Below are 24,022 nucleotides of genomic sequence, written 5' to 3'. Positions count from 1 at the left end.
TTTTCTGAACAGGAGTGCGTTGACGAGAGATTTTGGAACACTTGGAGTGTTTAAGCTATTCCAGTTATGTGTGTGTGTCTTGACTGCTGCAAGAGTGTAGGTGTGTGCCGTCTCTCACCGTGGCCACTATCCTCTTGACAGCAGCCGCAGACAGCTCCTCTCCTTTGGGCTGCTCGACCATCGTGACCCCCAGGTACTTGAGCTGGAACGCCATGCCCTCAAGGAGGGTCTCCCTCGTGTCCGTCCAGTTCTCTGGAAGCTCTGCAGATGAGAAACATGCATCAGTGCTCATCAACAACCCCGCTGCTTTGTTCTGTAAGGCAGGCTGAGAGATACTCTGAGAGATACTCTGTCAGACATGTGTCAGTACAGCACAGCATTGTCTCAGCTGTATTAGGTACAACAGCAGCCAAACCATGTCCTCATTATGGGTGTGAGTAATGAGCACATGCTTATGCTATTCCTCTAGGCAGAAGGCTCTAATGGAATGTATATTCCACTGGCTAAAATACAGTAGAAATATGTCAGCATACTGTTAGTTCAAATGGTGATCTATTTAGCCTTCTAAGTTGTAGCTCTGTGTTAATTCCAGTGTTAATTCTGTCAACAACCTTTTTTTCCATGACTAAGATGACGAGACGAAACCAACGTCATTAAACACAAACGGAGACGATATCAAACTTGCAATATCTTTGACGAAAAAAGGGGAGACTAAAATGTAGTTTAAAAACATAAAAACTTTACCAAAATCTCCTTATTTTCGTCACCTTCCACCTTCTCTTCCCGTCTCTCTCTCTGTCTCAAACACACACACACACACACACACGGCGCTCAGTCCGTCTCTGTCCTTCTTGTCTCACACCTCAATCCTGACAATTGTGCTACTATAATGCATAAATTTGGTGGTTTGCGGGTCGGGTCAGGTCAGGTCGGGTTCGGGTGGTTGAGTAACGCATATTTTTAAATGTTGGGTGGGCGGATTGGCTCTCATAACGGACCGGTGGGTGCAAATGAACAGCGCATCATTAATGAGCGCAGTCAGGAGGACTCAAACTAACTGCAAAGCTGCATTCTTAATCATCCAACCTGTGTTTTTCATCAGATAATGATTAGATACAATTTTATGTGAAATAAGTTTGACTAAAATGACAGAAATGGTCAATATAACGTGATGACTAAACAGGACTAAGATTAAATATTAAAAAAATAGCTGACAAAACTAAGAGAGAAAATATTTTGACTAAAATCGAATGACTTTTTGGTGACTAAAACTGGACTAAAACGTTTTGAGTTGTCATCGAATAAACCTATCCATCCATCCACCCATTATCTGTAACCCTATTCTGGGCCCCGGGGGGGCTGGAGACTATCACAGGGCTGACACATAGAGACAGACAACCATTCACGCTCACATTCACACCTACGGGCAATTTAGAGTCAACAATTAACCTAACCTGCATGTCTTTGGACTGTGCGAGGAAGCCGGATAAAACCCACACTAACACGGGGGGAACATGTTAACTCCACACAGCCGGGTTCTAACCTGCGGCCCTCTTGCTGGTAGACTAGCATGTGAGGGCCGTGTACAATGTTAGCACAGATTAGCTCTAGAAAAATCTAGATTTGTTATCATGTTTGAAAAAGTTAAATAATGGAAAATAACATCAATAGAGACAAATATAACTGCTAATACTGTAAATCAAATAAGTGGTTTGTGATGTAAAAAGAGAGCAAGGATATAAGTTATTTCCGGATGTCATCTTTGTTTAGGTTCGGTAACAGACTGTACGTTCCGATACGCATACTACCATACTATTTAGTGTGCCAGAAAAAGATTAAGTATGTCCCAATACAAAGTATGTCAAATGCAGTATGCCAAAGATACCAGGATGTCCTACTACATCGGGTTACATTTTGCAGTATGCAAGCCAGCATGCTTTTCTGGCTATTCTGACCCACAATGAGCAAGAGATGCTTTTTAATCAGCAAACATATGGTCAGAGGCCTTTGAGGACTCTGAGGCTAAGTACAAAACACTTGCTGCAGCTGCTTCACAATTAAAGTCAAGAGAAGAGGCAGTTATTGTGACGCAGGAAGTGTTTAGAGGAAGCTATAGTCACTGATGCTACATGAGTTTTTCACAGCTTTTTTGACAGCGGTTTCACAGCTGACTTGGTTAGGTTAAAGGAAACACGTGCTTATCTGCAATTTAACCTAAAAATCAGACATCTGTGGTGGTGTTTGGAATAAACACATGTTCATGGTTTTAAACTAGGTGTAAGATACAGGTTCAAGAGATAAAACTGCTCCCTCTCAACTGGCTGTTTGCCAGAACTCATTAACAATCCTGCCAACTACTACTGGCGAAGTCATTCATAAAAGATAATCTCCTCCAGCGTACGAGACAATGACACTTATTCAGGACTCAATATTGTAAATTTTGTCTGTAGAATGAAACTCTGAGGTTGTGTTTTTTGTATTTCTTTTATCAGAGGAATCGCTTGGTGAGCTGCTCAAGGCAATGTACTTCTCTTCATATTATATCAGTGTGAAGATAGCCGGGGGGTGCCTGGTCACAGGACTACACTCCAGAGATGGAGCGGTGAAAGAGGAAGGAACAACTTGTGTGAACTGACCTGCCTTCCAAACAACACCGAATCATTAAAACCCATGCTAGAATTATGCTGACAGTCCACACTAGATCAGCAGCTTTCAAATTCCGGAAAACAGAGTCAAAGTTCACACAAGCACAACAACAAAATGCTTCTTCAGTATTCAGCCATTTGCTCCACCAATAAACATGCTAACTTCTCCTTGAAGCTCATAAAGGGTTTATGGACTTGCCACTACGAGGTGTGTGTGCGACAGTGAGAGGGGGAAGAGAGATTCAATTGTCTCCTCTAAAAGCTCCATCAGAAAACACAATGAACAACATCACGCCCTCACTCTGGGTGGTCTTAATGTCACCCAGTATCTTCAGGTTGATCTAAATAGAATCCCGTGGTCTCTGCCACCATGTTTTTGTCCAAGGAGATGTGCAGGCAGGCAGCTATGAATGGTAAAAAGGTCCTGCTCATGTGCTTTATAATTCTGTCATGGGTTGGGCTAACCCAAAAAATAAGTTTTCTATGGAGATAAGACACAAAAAAACTGGCCACAATTTTTCAAGCAAAAATGGCAAATAAATCCACCAGTTCCAGCTTCTCAAATGTGAAAGTTGCTGGTTTTGTTGGTCTTAGATCATAGTAAACTGAATACTATTGGGTTTTAGCTTTTTGGACAGACCAAACAAGACATTTAAATGTGTCGACACCAGTGCCCAACACTAAGAAATTCTGATAGTCATTTTTGTCTATTATCTCATAATTTATATACCAATTGAAAACAATCGGAAGATTAATTGATAATTGGGCTGCAACTAACAATTATTTTCACTGTCGATTAATCTGTCGATTATTTTCTCAATTAATTGAATAGTTGTTAGTCTATAAAATGTCATAAAATGGTGAAAAATGACGATCAGTTGTTTTCAGAAGCCAAACATGACATCCTCACACGTCTTTTTTTGTCCACAACTCAAAGATATTCAGTTTACTGTCATATAGGAGTAAAGACACCAGACAAATATTCACATTTAAGAAGCTGGAATCAGAGAATTTTAACTTTTTGTTAAAATACTCAAACCGATTAATTGATTGTCAAAATAGTTGGTGATTCATTTAATAGTTGACAACTAATCGGTTAATTGATAATGGAAATGTGTTAATCTGCTAGCGCTCAATAGCTTTACCTTTTAATGATGAAATAGTTATTGATTAGCATTTCCAGTTTACATTATCTTCCATTTAAAAAATGTACCAAACAAATGTAAAATAAAAGACTAAAATCAAGATGTTAGAACTACACAATACTATTCATCTGCTAAAAGGTAAGCAGTCAACCCAGTAAGTGAAAGTTATTTAAAGGCCTTTATAGCTTGTGAACACTATCACTTGGCTTAAGAACCCATATGGTTCTAGAGAACCACTTGGAAACTGTGGCAGAGGCCAACCTATAATATTCCTTTCTTCGCCAGCCAAACCAAGCCAACTGTGAGTGGTTATAGAGAAGGGTTTATAATTGTCTAAATGCAGCTCTAACCAAACCCATACTTAAGTAATGGGTGAGTCTGAAGTGAACACCCACTCCAAGGTCAAGGTCTTTGAGCTCCTAAGTGTGGGGAACACATCAGGCTGTCGATCTCTGCTGATCCTGTGGTTACATTAGTGCCTGGATAAGTAACACCCTCACTGTAATATAACCTGCGGCGAGGAATCATTAGCTCCTGTTCACGACCTAAATCAAGTTACCAAGTGGTCCTATGAGTGTCCATTATGAGGCGTAGCCACTTAGGACATTTGCAGACAGTTACACAAACATGACGGGGATAAACCTCAGCTCAACCTCAGCTGGCGTGACATTTCTAACCTTTAGTGCTGCTAGCTCGGGTTTGTAAAAGAGATATTTCAGTGTTTACAAAAGGCAACATCGCTGACAGGTCTGCTTCGCTGAATTTCAACAATCTGTAAGAAGCGCTTTGAAAATGCTCTGAATGATTCAAGACTTAGGAGGGATGTCATTCACATAACACACTCAGCTGCAGGCTTGCGCTGGTCCAGCGGAGATATCAGAAGCGAGCCTTAGATGCAAGCAACTGCCCATACTAATGCCTCCCCCATCCCAAGAGATCCGGAGGAAGCTACTGTAGGGACTAGACGACGCAGGTGATGGGGAATCTCCAGCCTGACTGAAATACTTTATGAACATTATGCAAAAAAAACCAGTGACATTTTAAAAGCAATGAAACAACAGCTTGCTTTCTTCAAAAACTGATGAACCAGAGCTATTTTTAGGCTGGTGCATATACCCAGAGTGCTGCTTTGAATGGAATAATAATCCATTTTCATATTGGTCACATTTGCATTCACACAACCAACCCCCCACCCAACACCACCTCCAGCACCAGCCCCCACCACGGCAGCTCTCTGCAGCTGCGGTGCTGATTAGAGCAAACTTCAAAAGGCTTCTCAGCTACGCTGGAGCTGTGGCCGGTCAGTGAGCGCTGCTTGCCTGGGTGACGCTGCCTGTAAATAAGCCGGAGAGAGCCGGCGAGGGAGCGCTGATGTTTGCTGAGCGGAAGGGGATGGGATTTGGGAGAGGCAGGTAGAGGGCAGCAACTGCATCAGTGAGTGTAAGACGAGCGAGGGTTTGTTTAGCCAATTATCTTCAAGGTATATGTGTGTAATGAACCGGTGGGGTTCATTCGGTGTTGGTCTGGTTCTGGTGCCTGCACCCAGATTCTCTGTAAAAACCTTTTACAGCTGCCCAGCTCACCACCTCTAAAACACAGAAAACCAACACATAAATATTAACCACACTACAACAGAGATGCTCGTGCCAGACGAGAGAAATATGTGTTATGGAAGAAGACTCAGTGAACAGGAACAAAACAAATATCTGCTGGTTGACCGCCAAATGATGGGGGATTGACAAATACGAATTTACCACTCACGGCATCTGTCAACCTTGGATTAAGTCTCAGATGAGACTAATCTCATCAGGGAAACACTGGTCTAAATAAAGAATTTGTTACATCATAGCCCTCGAACAGAACAGTGACAATCGCCTTCGCTCTGTTGTTGGGCTTTAGTGTGAAACAAAAACACTCGGGCCTAAGGGAAAACCAGAAAATAAACTTCATATACAAGTTCATCAGATAAGCTTGGACATACAGGGTAACAATGAACATGTATAATATTCACACTGCAAGCTGGGAGATTTAAAAATGATGTAGATGATGAAGATGAAGGCTGACTGGTTGGGAGTTGTAACAATGTGTTTTCGGCAGCAAGCAAGCCACTTCCAAGTTGATCGGCCGGTTCATCATCATCCCTAGGAGACGGGTCTTGTAACAGAAAACAGTTCGGTGTTTTACTGGTGGTACCAATGTCTCGGAAGTGTTTTCTTACATACGACATGATAGTGTCGGCTCCGTACGGAGTCTCAGCACACAGTAGCAGGAGTCAGATTTCACACTCATGAGAGAGAGTTGACAATTTAGTGTCAAAGCGAAAAGCAAAAGCACCTATTTGGCAATATTTCGGATTTAAATCCAATGCTATAAGAGAACCATTATGTTAATGAGGAAATGCTGTGCGGAGGACAAAGTGGTCACAACTGCGCCGGTTGTGACCACTTCTTTTCTTGTAAAATGTCTGGTGTAATCGGTAACACCGGTGTTGTCACAAGTTTATCAGCCGGTGGGGAAAATTTCCTCACGTGACGTACCTATTTGGTACATAAGACATAATAACTTTTGTAAAACAGATGTTGGTCTCTCAGAATCGAAATATAATATTTGTTGCTGCCAAATTAGTTTGTCTGAAGGTCAAATTAAGATTTATATTTCTTAGCTCTCAGATGGGAAAATAGTAACCCTAAGTTATGTTTCATGTTAACCACTCTAAACGACAAAAGAAATTCTATCTGTCCAAGACAAGAAGTCCGCAACTATCAGGAAGTCTCCAAAAGTTATTTTCCTCGTCTGTGTTTATTAATAAACCGCTCTGATTAGGGTAGCTGTGTGTCATACTCATAACCATTGACACAAAACCCATTGGCAGCCACTCAATGAAGCGTAACCAGCCTGTAATCACACAGCCAGAGTGAAGTCCACTCTGCCTGTCAGATGGAAACCTGCTCCCATCCCCTCTGTCTCCTAACGCCTCAGACAAGTCTCAACACTCCACCGACAAGGCTCGGCCAGGAGGAGACGAGTGGAACAAAGAAAATACATGGAGCTACTTTCTCGCTCAGCAGTTCACTTCATCTAAACTGTAGTGCAAGTCTACAAACCTTTAACATATCTATATCACACTGTCAACTGAGCAGAGTGTTATAAGCAGACAGGTTTAATAATATACCAACATCAGACTTCAAATGTTACTGTAATCGATTGTAATAAGAGCTAGGTCATTAAAGCAATTTCTCCTTCTTCTTCTTCTTCTTCGCAGACAATGTGTCTGATGGCATTTTAGATTGCATGAGAATGTCACAATAGGTTCAAGACATATTCCAAGTTCTTCAAATCTGTGGTATTTAAATGTTGTAACCACAATAGGTTTAACACACATTTCAAGTTCTTCAAATCTGTGGTATTTAAATGTTGTAACCACCAATAAAAAAAACGTAAAGAACTAGAAGGATACTCAGAGCGCAGACCTCCGCCAAGGCCAAGCCCTATCTCGCAATGTTGATGAAAGCGAAACATTATTTGTGCATTCGCCCCGTGATTCGGACCCTTTCCAAAATTGTATATGTTGTTCCTTGGCCTCTTCCACCAATGTTCTTGAAAATTGTGCCAGTAGTTTTTCCCTAATCCTGCTGACAAACAGACGAGAGCTGCATAGATTAATCAATAAAATCAATTAGTTGTCAACTATTAAATTAATCTCCAACTATTTTGATAATCCATTAATCAGTTTGAGAAATTTTTAAAGAAAAAGAAAAGGCGAAATTCTCAGATTTTCTTGTTTCTTTACTCCTCTTGTGGAAGAAACAAGACATTTGAGGACGTCATCTCGGGCTGTTTGGGAAACACTGATAGATATTTTTCACCATTTTCTGACATTTTATAGACCAAACAACCAATTTGATTAATCAAGAAAATAATCAACAGATAAATCGAGAATGAAAATAATCATTATAGTTGTAGTCCTAAAACAGACAAACAATGAACCAATCTGAAAACATAACCTCCTTGGTGGACGTATTATTAAAGACTGGGCCTTCGCCATATACAGTATGTATGTTTTGCTAGACATTTCTCTGATGTGGAAAAGGACACCAGTATTTAACAGTTACTGCAGGCTGTACTGTGTACTACCAACAGTGGCCAAAATGCAGGCAGGTCATTGGAGCTGTGTGGTTCAATGAACCTGTGAGCAGAAATCCAGACAGATCTGTTGTCGCGTGAGCTCCGAGTGTCACACCAGGCCGCGGCCATCAGACTCCTCTGGTGGTTACACAAGACTGTGGTGGCAGAAAACGCTCTTGAAAAGGTCTTAGCTTCTTCTTTAAGATCCGATCATTTGAGTCTATGGGTAACCCGGGACTTTGCATGAAGTTTTAATGAAGCTAAAACTACAGAGGCAGTTGGGCCCTTTTGATGCAACAAGAGATCTGGAGAGGCAAGACAGCACCGAGGTCTTGGGAATTATAATCAAAGGGATTTGAGGGCTGAGCCTGTGCAGCATTGGAGCATGAGAACGGGTGGTGGATGTGGTGGTGGTGGTGTGTTTTGGTCAAAGCCAACGGAGGAAGTGAAGCAGGCGATTTGGACAGGGGAGGGTCAGACAGGATCACAATCGCTCTCCCTGTCAACAGCCAGGAACAGTGACAGTAATGAGGAGAGAGGATCTGCTCTTCCTGGCCTTGCCTCCGCTTTAAGAGGGGAAGACGACAGACGGACAGTCAGAGGGGGGAGGGAGGGAGACGAGACAGGCGGAGGCAGCGAGACGTTCATAAATGAAGAAACAGCAGATAAAAGACAAAAAGGAAGTGAGATAATCATGAAGTAAAGTCAAAAACCAGGAATATGCAAATGAAGGCAGTCGACATTCCCATCATAAATTCGCATACGTAAGTACGCACAACAAATGTAACGGACAATTAGGGAGATGCAGCGGTTTAATCACCGTGGAAACAGTAGGAGCGCTCCGCTATGCTGTGATGGCAGGCTAAATAATGAAGTTAATACTCTGGGGCTGGCAGAGAGGGAGATGTGCATGCAGCGATACTGGCATAAAAAACACAAATCACCACAGTGCCATCCAGACAACTTAGTCGTTTTTATCACTGTGAACTAGCTTGCATCCAGCCAACATTTAATGGTGTTTCTCAGCTTGAAAATGCATCTCTAAATACAAGCCCAGTCGGAGACAAATTAAAGATGAAAATGCCCACTCTTCCTCGAAATCAGTGACACATTTCTCAACCAAAACCTGGCAGCTGAGCAGGTGACATGAGTCTGGTGAGTCAGACCTACACGGTGATAAACTATCACAACAGTAGGAGTTAATGTTCTAGCAGTATCTGGGAAAATCCTTCCACATCCTTGTTACTGACATCATCCTACAAGTGATACCAGTGAAGCTGTGAGTACATGAGTAAGTGTTGAAAGGTTCCAGCAGTTATATATTCAGCCGAGACTGTCATGAATGATTATTTGGGGATTCTAGGGAAGGGGAAAAGGGGAACTAGCAGCAGCGTGACCCAGCCTGGTTTAACATACAAACACAAATAAAGACTTTCAGGTCAACAGTCAAAGCACCGTCGCCACTCCACAGCTCTAGCAGGCTCCACGAGTCGAGCCTGCTGCTGCATCAACACTTTCCCCTTTGTTGAGCTTTGAAAAAGAGCTTCTGAGCATTGAGAGCTCTCTGTGTTGGGGTTGCATTTGCATCAGTGAAAGAATGAGAGGAGAGAATCATCTGAGCCTTCTGGATCCCAAACTGTGAATGGGTGTGTCTGGCTGGACCATAGACTGTACATAAGAAGTGGATGTAGTCCACTGTGACGTCACCCATTGGTTTTGAGTTTGGGTTTTTGGCCGTCGACATCTTGGTTATTTGCAACCAGAAGTGAGGGTGGAGCTGAGTACAACCAAACGCTGAATAAGACATTTTCAGGCGACAAAAAAATGTTATAATTAATTTTCATGAACTGAAAACACTCTGTAGTGGCAATTTGTCGTTAAAATCCAAAACCAAAAGGGCCACTGACACACCATGTGGTTTACGCAGGCAAAAGAGTCCATTGTCCATGCAAAATGTTTGTGTTTCTAATGATTTATTTATCCAAAAAAGCAAGCAAACGACGTACAAAGAAAACAAGGATGTCGCTGCCTCTCTTGTTCTGGTAAAAAAAAAACATAAGCCCATCCAGGTGCATGCTGGGCCTACCTGCCTACCTACCTATATAACTACGGGTGCCCACAAAAATAAATAAATACTAATGAAACGCACAGACAACACCGTGGTAGCAACCTGTCAATCACAAGGTCGCCACGCCCTAAAGCATCTCCTGCTTTATGGTCTATTTAACTCTAAATGGGACCATCATTTACTAAATGAACATCGTGCTGTATTGAAGAAGACTTGAAACTAGCGATTGAGACCATAAACTCATGTTTACAATATTTACTGAGGTAATAAATCAAGTGAGAAGTAGGCTCATTTTCTCATAGACTTCTCTACAAGCAGACTTCTTTTTGCAACCAGAGGAGTCGCCTCTTGCTGGCTGTTAGAAAGAACGCAAGTTTAAGGCACTTCCACATTGGGTTCACTTCTCAGACCCGGAGGAAGCCCACTGGGCTGGACACAGTCCTGCAGATCTGCATACCTTCACTTCACAACAAGATTAATGAATACATCTCCACTGGGGCTTCTGTTCTTAAACACATTTGCACAGGGAAACAAACACCGAAACCTGGCAAACAACAGGGTCTCAGTTCTTGCTTTGGTTGGAGATGTGCGTCACCCTGGGATATTGGGAAAAGGTGTGTACTCTGGCTGCCTTATGTGGTCCTCTCAGAGGATCAGTGTTTAACTATGGACAGAGGTAACGTTATCTGCTCTCCGGAGCTGCTTTGTGTGTCCATGTGCAAATCATGTGCAATTCTCAACCCAACTAAACTGGAATGGGAGGGAACCATGTGATGTAAAAGACAAGCTCGTCATGGTCCGGTGCAAACAGCAGACCAACAATCTCTGAAAGTCTTAAGAATTTCCATAGACAGCTGGGCACTGTAGTTTTTAGCAAACATGCAAACAGTGCATTTGTCATGGACTATTTTCAGCAGCGGATTGATACACATTTCTGGTGAGCTAATATTTCCAGCAGCAGGACGGTGTATTTGGAATTGACACAAAATAAACTATAGAGTGGCACAGGAATGAGTCCTAAATGAAAAAATTTAATGTTTTTATTTAGTCTGTGGTTAACACAAGCTGAACGTTTTGTTCTACGATATAAAATATGTCAGTAAATGTCCTACTCGTGAATTTTGAAGCCTTTATGTGTTTTAAAAAAGTTGGTTGCTAACAAGTGGCTAAATTAAACTACTTAACATAATCATGCCAACTTTGCATTTACGCTTCAAAAATCACAAAAGTGGTGTTCATTTGTGGAGATTATTTTTACGGAACAAAACGTTTATTTGCCACAGAGTTTATTTTTTGCAATAATCCAAAACCCAATGAAAAAATCTCATTGGCTTTTTGTTGAGGGAACCTGTGCAATTCTAACTTCCGGGCTGGCCCTGTAGCGCGATGACCTCCTCTTATCTCACAGCAACAAGACACGTGCAAAAAAAGAAAAGACTTATTCCAGCATTATTAGATTCTCATCAGGACTCTTTGGGCTAATTTAGAAACTGCCGACTCAGATGAGGAAAGATGCCTGCAGGGATACACAGAGACAAAGCACAGAGCTTGTTGAGAGAGAGCCTTGGACAACCTCTAACTATGCCACAAAAAAAAGTTAAGTCCTACATCTCTATTGCAGACTAGCTGTTATGTACTGAATGTATATGTAACACTGTGTTCTGTTCAGGCTGCTGATGTCAGTGTAGGTCAGAGATAAGCACCATCATCACCACTTCTTAAAAAGACACACCGCCATTACGGGAAAAAGGCTGAGATAGAGCATTGTTAAAGAAGAGAAAAGACGCAGTGTTAGTCAAAGGGAAAAAAGTGTGTTACTACACATGGGGCGATTGTCATTGTCTGTCCCCGCCTGGTACAAAGACTGATCCAGTACTATTGTTCTTCAGCTCGTGTGGAAAGGATACAGGAAATGTTTTACATACTATCGGAAACCCAGGTCAAAGCCTCTCTGCGTGACGTACACAAATACACCAACAACATTACATGCAAATGACCACAGAGACATAAACTAGAGGCCGGTTCACTAAAGGAGTAATCGATACAGTAAGTAAGATGAACAGTCAGTGAGGGGATCCTTTATGTCCAGCAGCCTGTGACCTCTTTTCTCTGCGTCCTTGGGTGCTTCCTCTTATTTCATTGTCTACACCAGCAGGCGTATGATATTCTTAAATTATCTATCATTCCCAATAATATAAAAGGAAGTGTTGCATGACTGTGTAGCTATCAATTTGATGACAGTACAAAACAATTCCAGTTGGGTGACGGAGAGGATTTGCAGAGGATAAGAGACTTATAGTCATAACATTGAGACACGTGTCTTTCAGTATTGGCTAAATCCACTCAAAGAAGGAAAGGGAGGAGAGGGAGAGGGAGGAGAAGTGAGTGGTCATGCCAGTCAGGGATTACAGCTGATGATGACCAGCTGAGGCCAGAATGTACTCTCAACAAGAAGCAGGGTTATGAAACTGATCCTTAAAGCACCCTGTGCACAGACACGCTAACCAGGGGGAGCTACTTTCTATTGCAACTCAAATGATAATGGCAAATAAGGATGCGAGTGTAAACTGGGGAATGGTGTATATATATAGCAGATATATATATATCTGCTCGACTCGACTCACTTTTGGCATACTTGCCAACGCTCCCAATTTTACCTTTTTTCATTGCCCTCTCCTGTTTCCTCCCAGGGTCACAATTTTCACACATTTCTCCCGTTTATGCCAAATTTTCACACCTTTTTTTTTTTCCCGTTTTGTTATCTTGACCCGTTTCTGGCGCTGTACAGCGTGTATAAGCCCTACTGTTTCCACCCGGACGACAATACAGCTACACGTGTCTTTTCCCAGCGGAGGAGAACTGCTCGCGACACCTTGGTGTGGTTTGAGCTGCGCTCGCCGCACGTCACAGCAAAGCCGTCGTGGCGTGGTGCAAACCGCTGGAAATAACAGGTTTCAGAGCGCAGTGGTGCCGTTGTCACGTTGTGTCTGAAAGGGCCTTCAGTGAGTGAGAGAAGGAGAAAGAAATTGAAAGTACTGAGAGAAAAAAATATTAAAGCAGGTCCAAAAAATAATGAATGCATGAATGACAACTGATGAATATTAGCCTAGTTTATACCAGAGATTCACACAAGTTCACACCAGAGGAGCGAATTATTCAGTTTTCTTTCCTGAGAATTAAAAGTAGGCCTATTAAACAAAGAATGCTGTTGCAGTGTACTTATTATTTTGTTATTACCATTCTTTAAAAGTCAAACAGAATGCAGGAAACAAAGTCTCTGAAACTTTTTGGTACCAAAAATGGAGTAGTTCTGTTGGTACCATCCATAACTTTTGCTAATGGAAACGCAAAAATAACCGTTACAATGTGTAACGAACTGAACTGAACAGCTTGGTGGAAACGTGCCATTAGTCACACATCGCCCCAAGGGCTGATGAGTATCCTTCTTCTTGAACCAGTTTGACACAAAGGACCGCAGATTTGCGTAATGAGTCCCTGAGATTTCGGAGGTGAGTGCAGGTCAGCTCCACCGCAAACCTCTTCTCGGCATCCTTACTCCAATATTTTGTATGTGCTTCGATTGCAGAGACGTGTTTCAACTTGGAATCTTGGCAGCAGTGGCAGACATACAGGTGGAGGCGAGAAAGACAGGTCGATGAGCGGTAAAGGAATATTCCGTTCCTAAAAAATACCCCCCATGTGAGGTTTCATAAGATTTCACTACCACTGGCAGAACAAAAGAGGTTTTTTTTTTGGAAGTTTGGTGCTTAAAAAGAGCATGTCTTACCTGAATTACATGCTCACCAAGAGTGGAGGAAGGGGAAGCTTGACCAAACACCCAAAAGACATCCATAAACCTTCACAGCTTGACTGACAAATTAGAGAAACGGAAGGCTACTGCTGGAGGTGCCCAACAATGTCTTGCTCATAGTTTAGGAACAGTGGAGTCATGGTCTTACAATGCCTGTAGTAATATCTAGTATCATTAACCCACTTGCTCAGAACACGTTAAAAAGGGAAGGACTTATAATTGCTGTGGACACTGGATGACCAATAACATAATGGTTATTGGGATTTGTGAGTTTTCCCCTTACTGTAAAAGCCTCAGATGGCATTTATTTAGTCACCAAGATCTCTTACTGACAATGAAGCTAATGTTCTGTGAACTAGCACACTGACCATATGTCTCCACATATGGCTGAAGGAGATTACATCAATTATTTCTTACCAGGAAGGTGAACTGGTTAGCCACAGTGCTTCCTGCCCAGACTTCCCTTCTGGCTTCACAGAATGGCATAGTCTTTCAAAGAAGTGTCTACTGTGAAAAAGTGGGTCAAATAAGAGATGTTCTGTCTATTTCCTTGATTAATAATTAAAAAAAAAAAAACAATCTTAGTGAGATTTCTAATTTTGTGTCTGCCATAAATGTGTTTCTTTTTAATTATAAGATCTCTTTTGGAGCGATTTCTGCAGTTTACACAGAAAGGGAGATAGTGTTTACTCTGAAATAATAACACATGGGAATAGATGTGCATTTTTCTAATCACGGGCAACTGAATGCAATGTAGCGCGGAGAATAACAGATGAAAATAGACTGCCTCACAAATTCATCATACTGCAATTTACTGCTCAACTTAGCCTGTGCCAGTTACTGGTGTGATAATAACAATTGTGATGTTTTAAGTATCCTATTTTTCCTGCTGTGTCAGCGGAGAAAGTCAAACATCCATTTCCCAGCAGGATTAAATATTGTCCTCTAGGAGAAACAGTGACAAAGAAAGCATGATTGTGCACTCCTATCCACACATTTTCACACGTGACTCCACACACACACACACAGAGGCTTACAGATACAGAAGATCTAAACAGGGCTATAAATCAGCAAGGGCTTTACAACTCCATAAAGGAATCCAGCCGGAAGCAATCTCCATTACACCATTTCCGGCACCCTTTGGGTGACTTTGTGCAAGGGGACAGAGCACCAACCGGTCAAGCGGGACCACACAAACCGTCTTCAGGTAAAAAGGCAATTAAAGGCCTACTGTGTCTGTCATTAACTATTATGCCATTTAAATTATAGCTACAGATGTATAATTTAACACCAACCCCGACTTCTGTCACTGCGGTGACGCTATCTGAATAATGTACTATATGCAAATTAGTCAACGGCTACACCAACTACCATCTACGTTCGCAGTATCACAACTTTGGATCACACATCTGGGTGTTATAATGATGCAGCCCAAATGGTTTAAAAATAATATGCACCCCATTAGCCATCTGCATGTGTCCACTGACATCCTGATATGTATAGCTGCTTCAATATTGACAACGCCACAGAAGACAGCTCCTTGACCAGGCACGTGGGAGGGAACTGTCTCTCTTCAAAGCAGACAGGGATTTTCTGCCTCCCACACTTGTCAGATTGGCAACAAAAAAAAACAGGGCTTTCATGATCTAAAAATACGGTTGATGTTACATACCATTTCTCCCCTCCTTAAAATGGGAACTATTTGAATGTATTCAGCGCAGAAGAACATTTTGTCAGCTCAGCACAGACTGCCAACAAGCAACTGAGCTGTTTAAAAACCATGCAGGAAATGACATAGGACACATTCTTGCCCGTGCAGACTCAAGGGAAACAGGTGCTAATGTTAGCCTACTTTAAATGTTGACATGCAGCGATCATTACAGAGACACAAGCCAGTTTTGTGAAAACAATGCAAGTGGGAGAAAAAAAGGAATGCAGTGCTGATGGATGCCAAAGAGAAGTCTGGCTGCTTTGACCAACCACAGGAGGCGGGGAGACAATCTTACTGGAGACATGTGGCAAAACTTTGCCTCAAATTATGGACCTGTCTAAATCTAGAAATACAACCCAAGCCAGAAGGCACACTATTAAAAGGAGTTACTACAATTTGTATACCGTGGTGTAAATTACAATGGCATCTGGACACATCTCATGCTGAGAAGACAGAAAAGCAGAAACACAACAAGATGAAACATGTTGCTCTCTTCTTCGTGACTCTGCAGTTCACTGGTGCCAACTGAAACGCGATTAAACCTGTAATTATCTCAACAGACAGAAAAAAAAAAGGAAGACGAACAGTTACTTGATCACAGACACAAAACAGGAAGCTCTGATGAATAAGCAATACGGGTGAAGAATGGGGAAGCACTGATACTGACTCAAATAGCGGATCGGGTACCGGTGACAATGGAGCTGATCCATTTGATTCAATTCTATGTTTATATAGCATATACTTTATATCAAGGAATTTGAATTCCTGTTTAAGTTTTGACCAATTTGTTGCTGTATTGAAAAGGTTTACACCTGCATGTTGAAGATTTTTTTTACCAAGTTGCTGGTGCATGATTTATTATTTTAATAATAAATAACAATTCAGTAAATTTGTATTTATTACATTTTGTTTTACAAAGTAAGGAAAGTGTTTAAGTCAAGCCTGATGACGCCTAAAGGCCCTGACACACCAAGCCGGCGGTCGGCCAGTTTGGGGCCGTTGGTGAGCGTCCGTCGGCCAAGTTTTTTCGGTGTGTCCCGCACCGCCGGCTCTAGTCTGCCCGTGTTGGAACCTTTTCCGCCGGGGGTGGAGCCGGCAGAGCTCGTCAGTGAGAGAATCTCACTCTGATTGGCGGTTCAGCTTCAGTGCATGAGAAGAGAAACGGAAGTGAGGAAAGCAAGAAAACGAGTAAAGTCAAGGCTCTTCTCATTTTTCATCTTCATTTCATCTGATCGTTCCAATACACGGATATTTTCACAACGACATAGCCATCTGGAATGAAGCTAAGTGGAGAGTGAGTGGTGTGAAAATGGTCGACAAACGCCGCTTTATTTCATGTACGTATCATAACAACGGCTTTTACATCTGCCGCCCTCGGTCTTCCGGTTTCCCTTTTTGAATGACGAATACGGACTACCGCCACATGCTGGTGTGGAGAGTTATTTCCTCTCACGTAGGCGCAAAACGTACGTGGTAGTTGGCCGTCGTCTGTAGTCTTTGCAGTGTGTTCGAGTGCAACTTTTTGGCCAAGACAAAGGCGACTTGAGGCGACTCAACGGGTGACCTAGAGATAGCTATTACTATCAGTATCAGGACTGAAAAAGCCGGATCGGTGCATGCCCCGGTGAAGAAATGATGTGGTATTAAATGGTTGACAGTCACAGGAGGGGAGATTGTGCCACAGATGTGAATGTAGAGTCGTGGCAAAACATCAGCCTGAGCTTCCAGCAGTATAGGGACTGATTGGTTGTTAGCCCTGGACAGATGTGGATGGACCATGCTGATTGTGCATCACCCCACCCCACCCCAACCCCCAGAGAGGAGTGGACCAAAACAAAGAATCGATTGCACTGTCTGGCACGTGTGACATCTTGCTGCCAACTGCTCCATTGTCTATGAAATAAAAAGGGGGGGGTAGGGGACCCCCTTTGTGTAAGCAAACATAAAAGGGCAGCTCAGCCTGCATGTGACAGCCATGCTAGCATAGTCAGTGTGATCAAGATCATTGGAGGGTACAAAGCAGCAGCAGCAGTTGAAGCCACGCATCATATGTCAAAATACCAAGTAAAACCTAATAATAATTCTCACTGTGCAATATAATTTTTCCACTTGTGCAATTGTGTTAATAGTCTGTTTATTGTCAATACTGTATATACTGCTCCTATTTTTATACGTCCTTCTATTTAAATGGTTCATATTTTGTTACACTTTGTTCAGCTCTTTTTTTTACTGTGTTAGCTGATGCATCTTGTTTTTTGCACTATCCCATTTGCTGGACTAATAAAGGAATATCTTATCTTATCTTATCTTATCTTATTTTATAAACCCCTAATTCGAGCTTGGCACTAGGATGAACTATAGTCTCCCCTCTGTAAAGATTTAAGTCTCTGCAACCACTCCTTTGCACAGCCTCTCATTTTTGCCATGCATCATATGGAAATATCAAGTAAAACCTAATAATTCTCACTGTGCAATATCATTTTCCACTTGTGCAATTGTGTTAATAGTCAGTTTATTATCAATACTATATATACTGCTCCTATTTAATACTGCCTTCTATTTAAATGGTTCATATTTGTGTTACACTTTGTTTAGCTTTTTTTTTTTACTGTGTTAGCTGATGCATCTTTTTGCACTATCCCCCTTGCTGGACTAATAAAGGAATATCTTATCTTATAAACCCCTAATTCTTGGCACTAGGATGAACTATAGGCTCCCCTGTAAAGACTCAGTCTCTGCAACCACTCCTTTGCACAGCCTCTCATTTTTTTTGTTTCACATACTATATCGCCTAGCAACAGTGCGTTGCTAGGATAGTACAGCAGCCTTGCCAGCCAGGGAAGACGACCACTCATCTTTTTCCTGCCTTTTTCAGTCCCAGTGACTTCTTCCTCTTCCTCTTCCTCTTCTTCCTCCCAGTCCACCACACATTACACATTACACATCACAGTGTTTTATCAGCCTCTCTCTCTTGTTGTACATTTCACAACCCTATCAGTCAGCCGACAGAGTGACGTGGCAGACGAGGTTTCACAAACTTTTTGTCACGACATTGTGTCCGCTTTCAAAGCTTCAACAGGAGCCAGTTTACGAGCTGCTGTCACTTCAAGTGTCAAGTTAAAAAACATACACATTTAACCTGAAAGTAGTCGTGTTTCATGTGTACCAAACACCCCGACACTGACAGCTACCCGCGGCAAACTGTAGCTTGACAGGCGGAGTTGTCTCCACACGAGCAGCACGTTTAGCCGACACTCGCAGCAGCTAACGCCTTCGTGTGTACTGTATTAAAACAACGGAATACTCACTTTTATGTCTGCCCGCAGCCCACGACTGTTTGGCGATACTGGGGCTCCGTATAATCGCCCTTCCAGCGGATTTCAAAGCGTCCATATCGTGCTCCTAAAGTGGGTCCAAAGAGCCCGACGACGCGCCACAATGTCCGGTTAGTGTCTCACCGCTCCTGCTCGGTGGGTTTCAAACAGCAGCTCTCTAAACCGTAAACTTTGTTTCAGCTGTTTCTTTTCTCTTCTCCCCTCCTCCTCCTCACGGCTCTAGCTTTCAGTAGTCGATGGTAGATTATCATGTTCGTCCCCCTCTGGGCGGTGTTTTGTATGTAAATTAGCCGGATAATGCGCGTGTGACGCCGGTTTGTGTGGAGTAGAGGTTGTTGCAGCAGCAGCAGCAGCAGCTCGGTGTTGTTCCTGTTAACACACGGTGCAGCTTCACTCAGCTTTACTCCCACTGCTGCTGCTGCTGCTGCTGCTTTTGGTGACACATGATTTGGTAGTCACATCACGGTGCTGGACAGACCCTCTCATGTTTAATTCAGCCACATGGCTTCTTCTTTATTATTAGGCTTCTAAATGCATCGTCTATTGATGACCACAAATAGATTGGAGGGTGGAAAATACTACAAGATGTTTCTGAAAACATTTTTTTCAGGTTGATATATAAATCAGTTGAATTCATGTTATGCATCATATTAAAGCAAGAAAGTTTTTTGCATCATTTGGCAAAAAAATCCATAATAACCTTTCAGCATATTGTAATTCAAGTGTTCTGAGAGGAAACTAGACTTCTGCACTTTAAAGTGTGACTCATGTTTAATTCAGCCACATGGCTTCTTCTTTATTATTGGGCTTCTTTAATGCATCGTTTATTCTAGTGGGAATGTCAGGAGGCTAATGTCATGATGACCACAAATAGATTTCAGGGTGGAACTACTTCAATTCAGTTGACTTTCACCTTTTCAGGTTGTGTCAGCTCTGTCCACAGAGACAGGTGGAGACAGAGCAACATTTCCTGCTACAATGTAGCACATATGAAGAAATAAGGAAAATAATTCTTTACAAAAATTAAATGTAAACTCCAAGATTTTGATTCTCTCTCTGATCAAAATAAAATACAACATCTACTTGGAGAAAATAGTGTCATCGCCATAGAAGCTGCAGGATATGACAGTGCATGTCACAGCCTAAGAGGCAACCACAACAACAACACATAACAGATGTAACTCACACTCTGTCTTTTATTTACTCCTCTACTTCATGGGTTGTTTTTTGTTGTTGTTGATATTGCAATATATTGTTATTAATTGTTTTTTATTTGTTTGTTTGTTTTATTGACACAACAAACATGAATTACTTCTTTATTGTTTTCTTTCATTTACATGCATGTTCTTTTTAAATATCTATATATTGTAATTTGCTTAATGAATTGTATATATGTATATATATGTTTTTGTTTTTATTTTGTTCTTTTTTTATTTTTATTTATTATTGAATTGACGCTTTGGCAATATTGTTCACCTGACAGTCATGCAGTCAATAAAGCAAATTGAATTGAAATTGAATTGAATTGTAAAGCAGCTAAATTCATGTTATGCATCATATTAAAGCTTCAGTTGGCAGTATATTTTTGGCATCATTGGGCAAAAAATTCCATAATAACCTTTCAGTATATTGTATTTCAAGTGTTCTGAGAGAAAACTAGACTTCTGCACCTCCTCATGGATCTGTTTTCAGGCTTTAACAAATCTAGCCTGTGACAGGAGACTTTGGCCAATCACAGGTCACTTCAGAGAGAGAGCGTTTCTATTGGCTGTGTGTTTTGGCTGGTGGGCGGGTGCTTGGTATTTCCTCAACTGATCTCAACATGGCTGCCGGTCACAAACTTTCTAATTTTACATCTAAACAGTACACTACAAGATGTTTCTGAAAACATTTGAGGCAAGAAAAAGGCAATTACAGGAACAGAATATTGTTTCATATTTGATCAGCGCTGCCTAGTTTGACCGCTTGATTGGAGTTCGCGAGTGATTGACAGCTGCTCAGAGACGGCAAGGCTCCAGCTCGGCTCTGATTGGTTGTTTTCCTCTGGTCTGTGAAATCTTGCAGATGCCATTAGGAGCACCAGAGGACACCGGAGGACACAGAGGCACATGATTTTTTTCAGACTACCTGTCTCTTGCATCATATGCAATCATATTTGCTCCATTTCTACCCACTACAGCTTTAAGAAGAACTAAGTTTTATTTAAAAATGTTCTTTCAATGTCTGTTTCAAGCAGGATGCTCTGATTTTGTTACATACCCACTTAATATAATATTATTTCTGATAAATTGCATCCTATTCCCTCTACTGGACGTAACCACATGTTCTGCCCTAGTGTTGTAAGGCTGTGAGGGTCCTTTCTCAACAAAAAGACACACTGTCAGTGAGTCATTTAAAAAAAAACGAAAGCCAAGGAGTCCCTGCTCGACATCTGGAAGAGAGGGGTTTCCCTGATGAAAAAAATACGAAGTCAGGGAGCTCTAGACTGTAGAGTTGTAGACAGTCCTGTAGGCAAGTCCTGGGAGCTTTTGGTGGAAACCCAGCTAAAGATGCCTCATTTCACAGTCCTGAAGAAGAAACTCTTCCATCCAGCCAAGAGCAGTTCATGTTACATTGATCTTTTTTTGTGCATGATTAAAAATACATGTTTATGGGGCACCCCGGTATGTGCCAAAGCCGCAACGGCCTAGGGTTCGAATCCAACTTTTGGCCCTTTGCTGAACATCGTCCCCTTTCCTGTCTATCTCTCTGTCCTATCCAATGAAGGCCAAAAAAGGCCAAAAAATCATCTTAAAAAAAAACAAAGAACACATTTAATGGCCAGAAGGACGAGGTACAGTCAACGAGATTTCTCAGAGATCAAAATGACCTTTTGTGACCTTTTATAGTCCCACTTTCTGCAGTGTTTTTTAGATGATGCAAGGAAACGATATATGTTTAGGGAGATAGGCTAACCAGTTTATAGCAACCACAATCATACCCACAAATTATGTTTTTTTCAATTAATGCTCAGGTCAAACCTCAATTTTAATAATAACTTCAGTAAATATTTGATAACATCCTGATTTATATTATAACGTTGCTGTTAAGTGATCCTCCCTCATCCTCAAACTAAGATATAAAATAAAATATTATTTGGGTGTTGGTGCCAAAACCTTTGTATTGTATCGGTTCCATTGTATATTGAGTTTCTCTGAGCTTACATCATCACCCACTGAATGAATCACTCAGGAGAATGGCTCTCAAAAAATCCTGCTGTACCAGAATTCATAGGAGATGACAAGCTCAGATACAAGAGTGCAAGCTCAGATACAAGAGTGCAAGCTCAGATACAAGAGTGCAACAGGCTAATACGTCCCGAGGGGCATATTAGACAACACCACCACTAGCTTCAATCTGAGGCTCAGTTAGCAGTAACATCGTATTGAGTTTATTCTGCACAAAAAATACTTCCAAGGGAGAATTACCACGGCATCAGTGTAGCACTGTAAACCAAACTGTCTCTCTGAACTCCTGCAGGTGCATTCCTTTTACATTTCTTTGTTGGCAGCTACAACCACGCTTCACTGAGAGGCTTGAGACAAAAGAGTGCACTCTTCTGCTAGTAAATCTGCCAGTTACTGAAGCATGCCAGACGTATCTTGACTTTTAGAGCTGCAACACAGGTAATAGTTACAGTAGGTGTGTTTGTTTGGGAAGAAAAATCAATGTTTCTGCTGGAGGAGAGAGGAGAGGGGGTCCAACTGAGATTATTCTTCAATCTGAAGGGGAGTATGAAAGACAAAATACACATGATTTATTTACACGAGGACAAACACAAGTACACACATCCATTCACCCACATTGTAAATACACTATCTGTAGGGATCATCTGAGAAAAGTAATTAATTTTTAATATGTTCCACCATATTCCGTGTTTTTCAAAGGGACAATATAGAAGCAGGCGGGGGCAGAAAGTCTATTTCTGTCAAGAAAATTTGGTCTCTATAGTTAATTGAGTAGGTCAAATATGAGAGCTCTACCTGGAATTTCTCATTTATGGCTTCTTCTTTCCAAACAGCTGGATTTACTGTAGATTAGTGAGGTCTAATGGCATCCTGAGTACAGCTGTGCCAAATGCGGACTGCTAGAAAAGACCTATTATTAATCTGTTAATTCCACATGCTTGACTCTGTCAAACAGAGTTGTGCCAAATTGTAACAAGGAGAGCAATAAAATACTGAGGATTGAGTGTAAAACAAATTTATGCCCAACCTAGACACCGGTTAATGCCGAGAAAATGAGTGAGTGGCTTTATTCACATTTGTCTCGCTGCACAGGTTAATGGAGCCGCGTATTTGTTGCTGAGCAGAGGGCTTCTTTCCTGCATTGAAACTCACCGTGCTTGGTTTCTTTATATCTCTCTCACAAAATTTACCAAATGCATTTGATGAATGAATTATCATTCCAATCAAAAATGCGTGGCAGCCCATAATTTGTGGTTCCATCACTGACTGAAATCTCAAGCTCAGAGGTCAACAGAGTGATTACATCGGAATCTGAAAAGTAGACAAAGAGGACGGGTGTAGAGAGATGCGCTTAAATAAGCCTTCTCAAGACTAGCATTCCCCTCTGGCATTATTGACATGGTGCACACTCCCAACTTCATTTAACTACCAAGCCAATGCTGCAGGATAGCTTTGTGTGAGCACCGTTGGTCACCATGTTTTGACCAGCGGAGATTAGTGGTAAGCATGAACAAATTATTCATCAGTTTCTTTTGTTAGAATTAAATGGGATTTTCTGGTATTGAAAAGAGGGAATTAGTGGCTCTTGACAGAGTTAATAACCAGAGTGTGTGGACAGATTATCTCTAATCACACATTATATGGATGAACACTGCCTCCTAGTGGCAATAAGGTAATAGTGCATCTAATTTCCAATACCAGAATATGGCCAGATTTCAGATCACAAATTATAATAGAACCCATATGTAATATATTGTTTTACTTCAACTATATTAATGTAGCTAAATCATTAATTATAGCTAACAGCTAACAATAAAATAAAAAATAAATGGTATTTTCCTTCAAAACTGACAATACACCAAAAATAAACTGATGGGCAGACAGTGTTTGAGATGCCATACATGAATTATGGTTCTGGGGTACTCCAGCATTTTAGTATTGCACATCTAGAAAGT

General features: G+C 41.5%; 1 protein-coding gene across 2 annotated transcripts in view; it reads right to left on the bottom strand.

The window, feature by feature from the left end:
• ldlrap1b (low density lipoprotein receptor adaptor protein 1b) overlaps positions 1–19,188 on the bottom strand; it is a 47,458-nt gene extending 28,270 nt beyond the window's left edge. For both annotated transcript variants that reach the window (XM_074661125.1, XM_074661127.1), the window contains exons 1-2: positions 18,814–19,188; positions 119–261 (exon numbers count right to left, since the gene is read on the bottom strand). In XM_074661125.1, the coding sequence (XP_074517226.1) occupies positions 119–261; positions 18,814–18,898 (228 nt within the window). In that variant the 5' untranslated portion in view covers positions 18,899–19,188. The remainder of the gene's footprint in view (positions 1–118; positions 262–18,813) is intronic.
• Between the last annotated feature and the right edge of the window lie 4,834 nt (positions 19,189–24,022).

Source organism: Sebastes fasciatus, chromosome 15 (genome assembly GCF_043250625.1).
Source record: "Sebastes fasciatus isolate fSebFas1 chromosome 15, fSebFas1.pri, whole genome shotgun sequence".
In the NCBI taxonomy this organism is placed as follows: domain Eukaryota; kingdom Metazoa; phylum Chordata; class Actinopteri; order Perciformes; family Sebastidae; genus Sebastes; species Sebastes fasciatus.
Note: the sequence above shows the minus strand (reverse complement) of the source record. Positions and strands in the feature narration are given on the sequence as shown.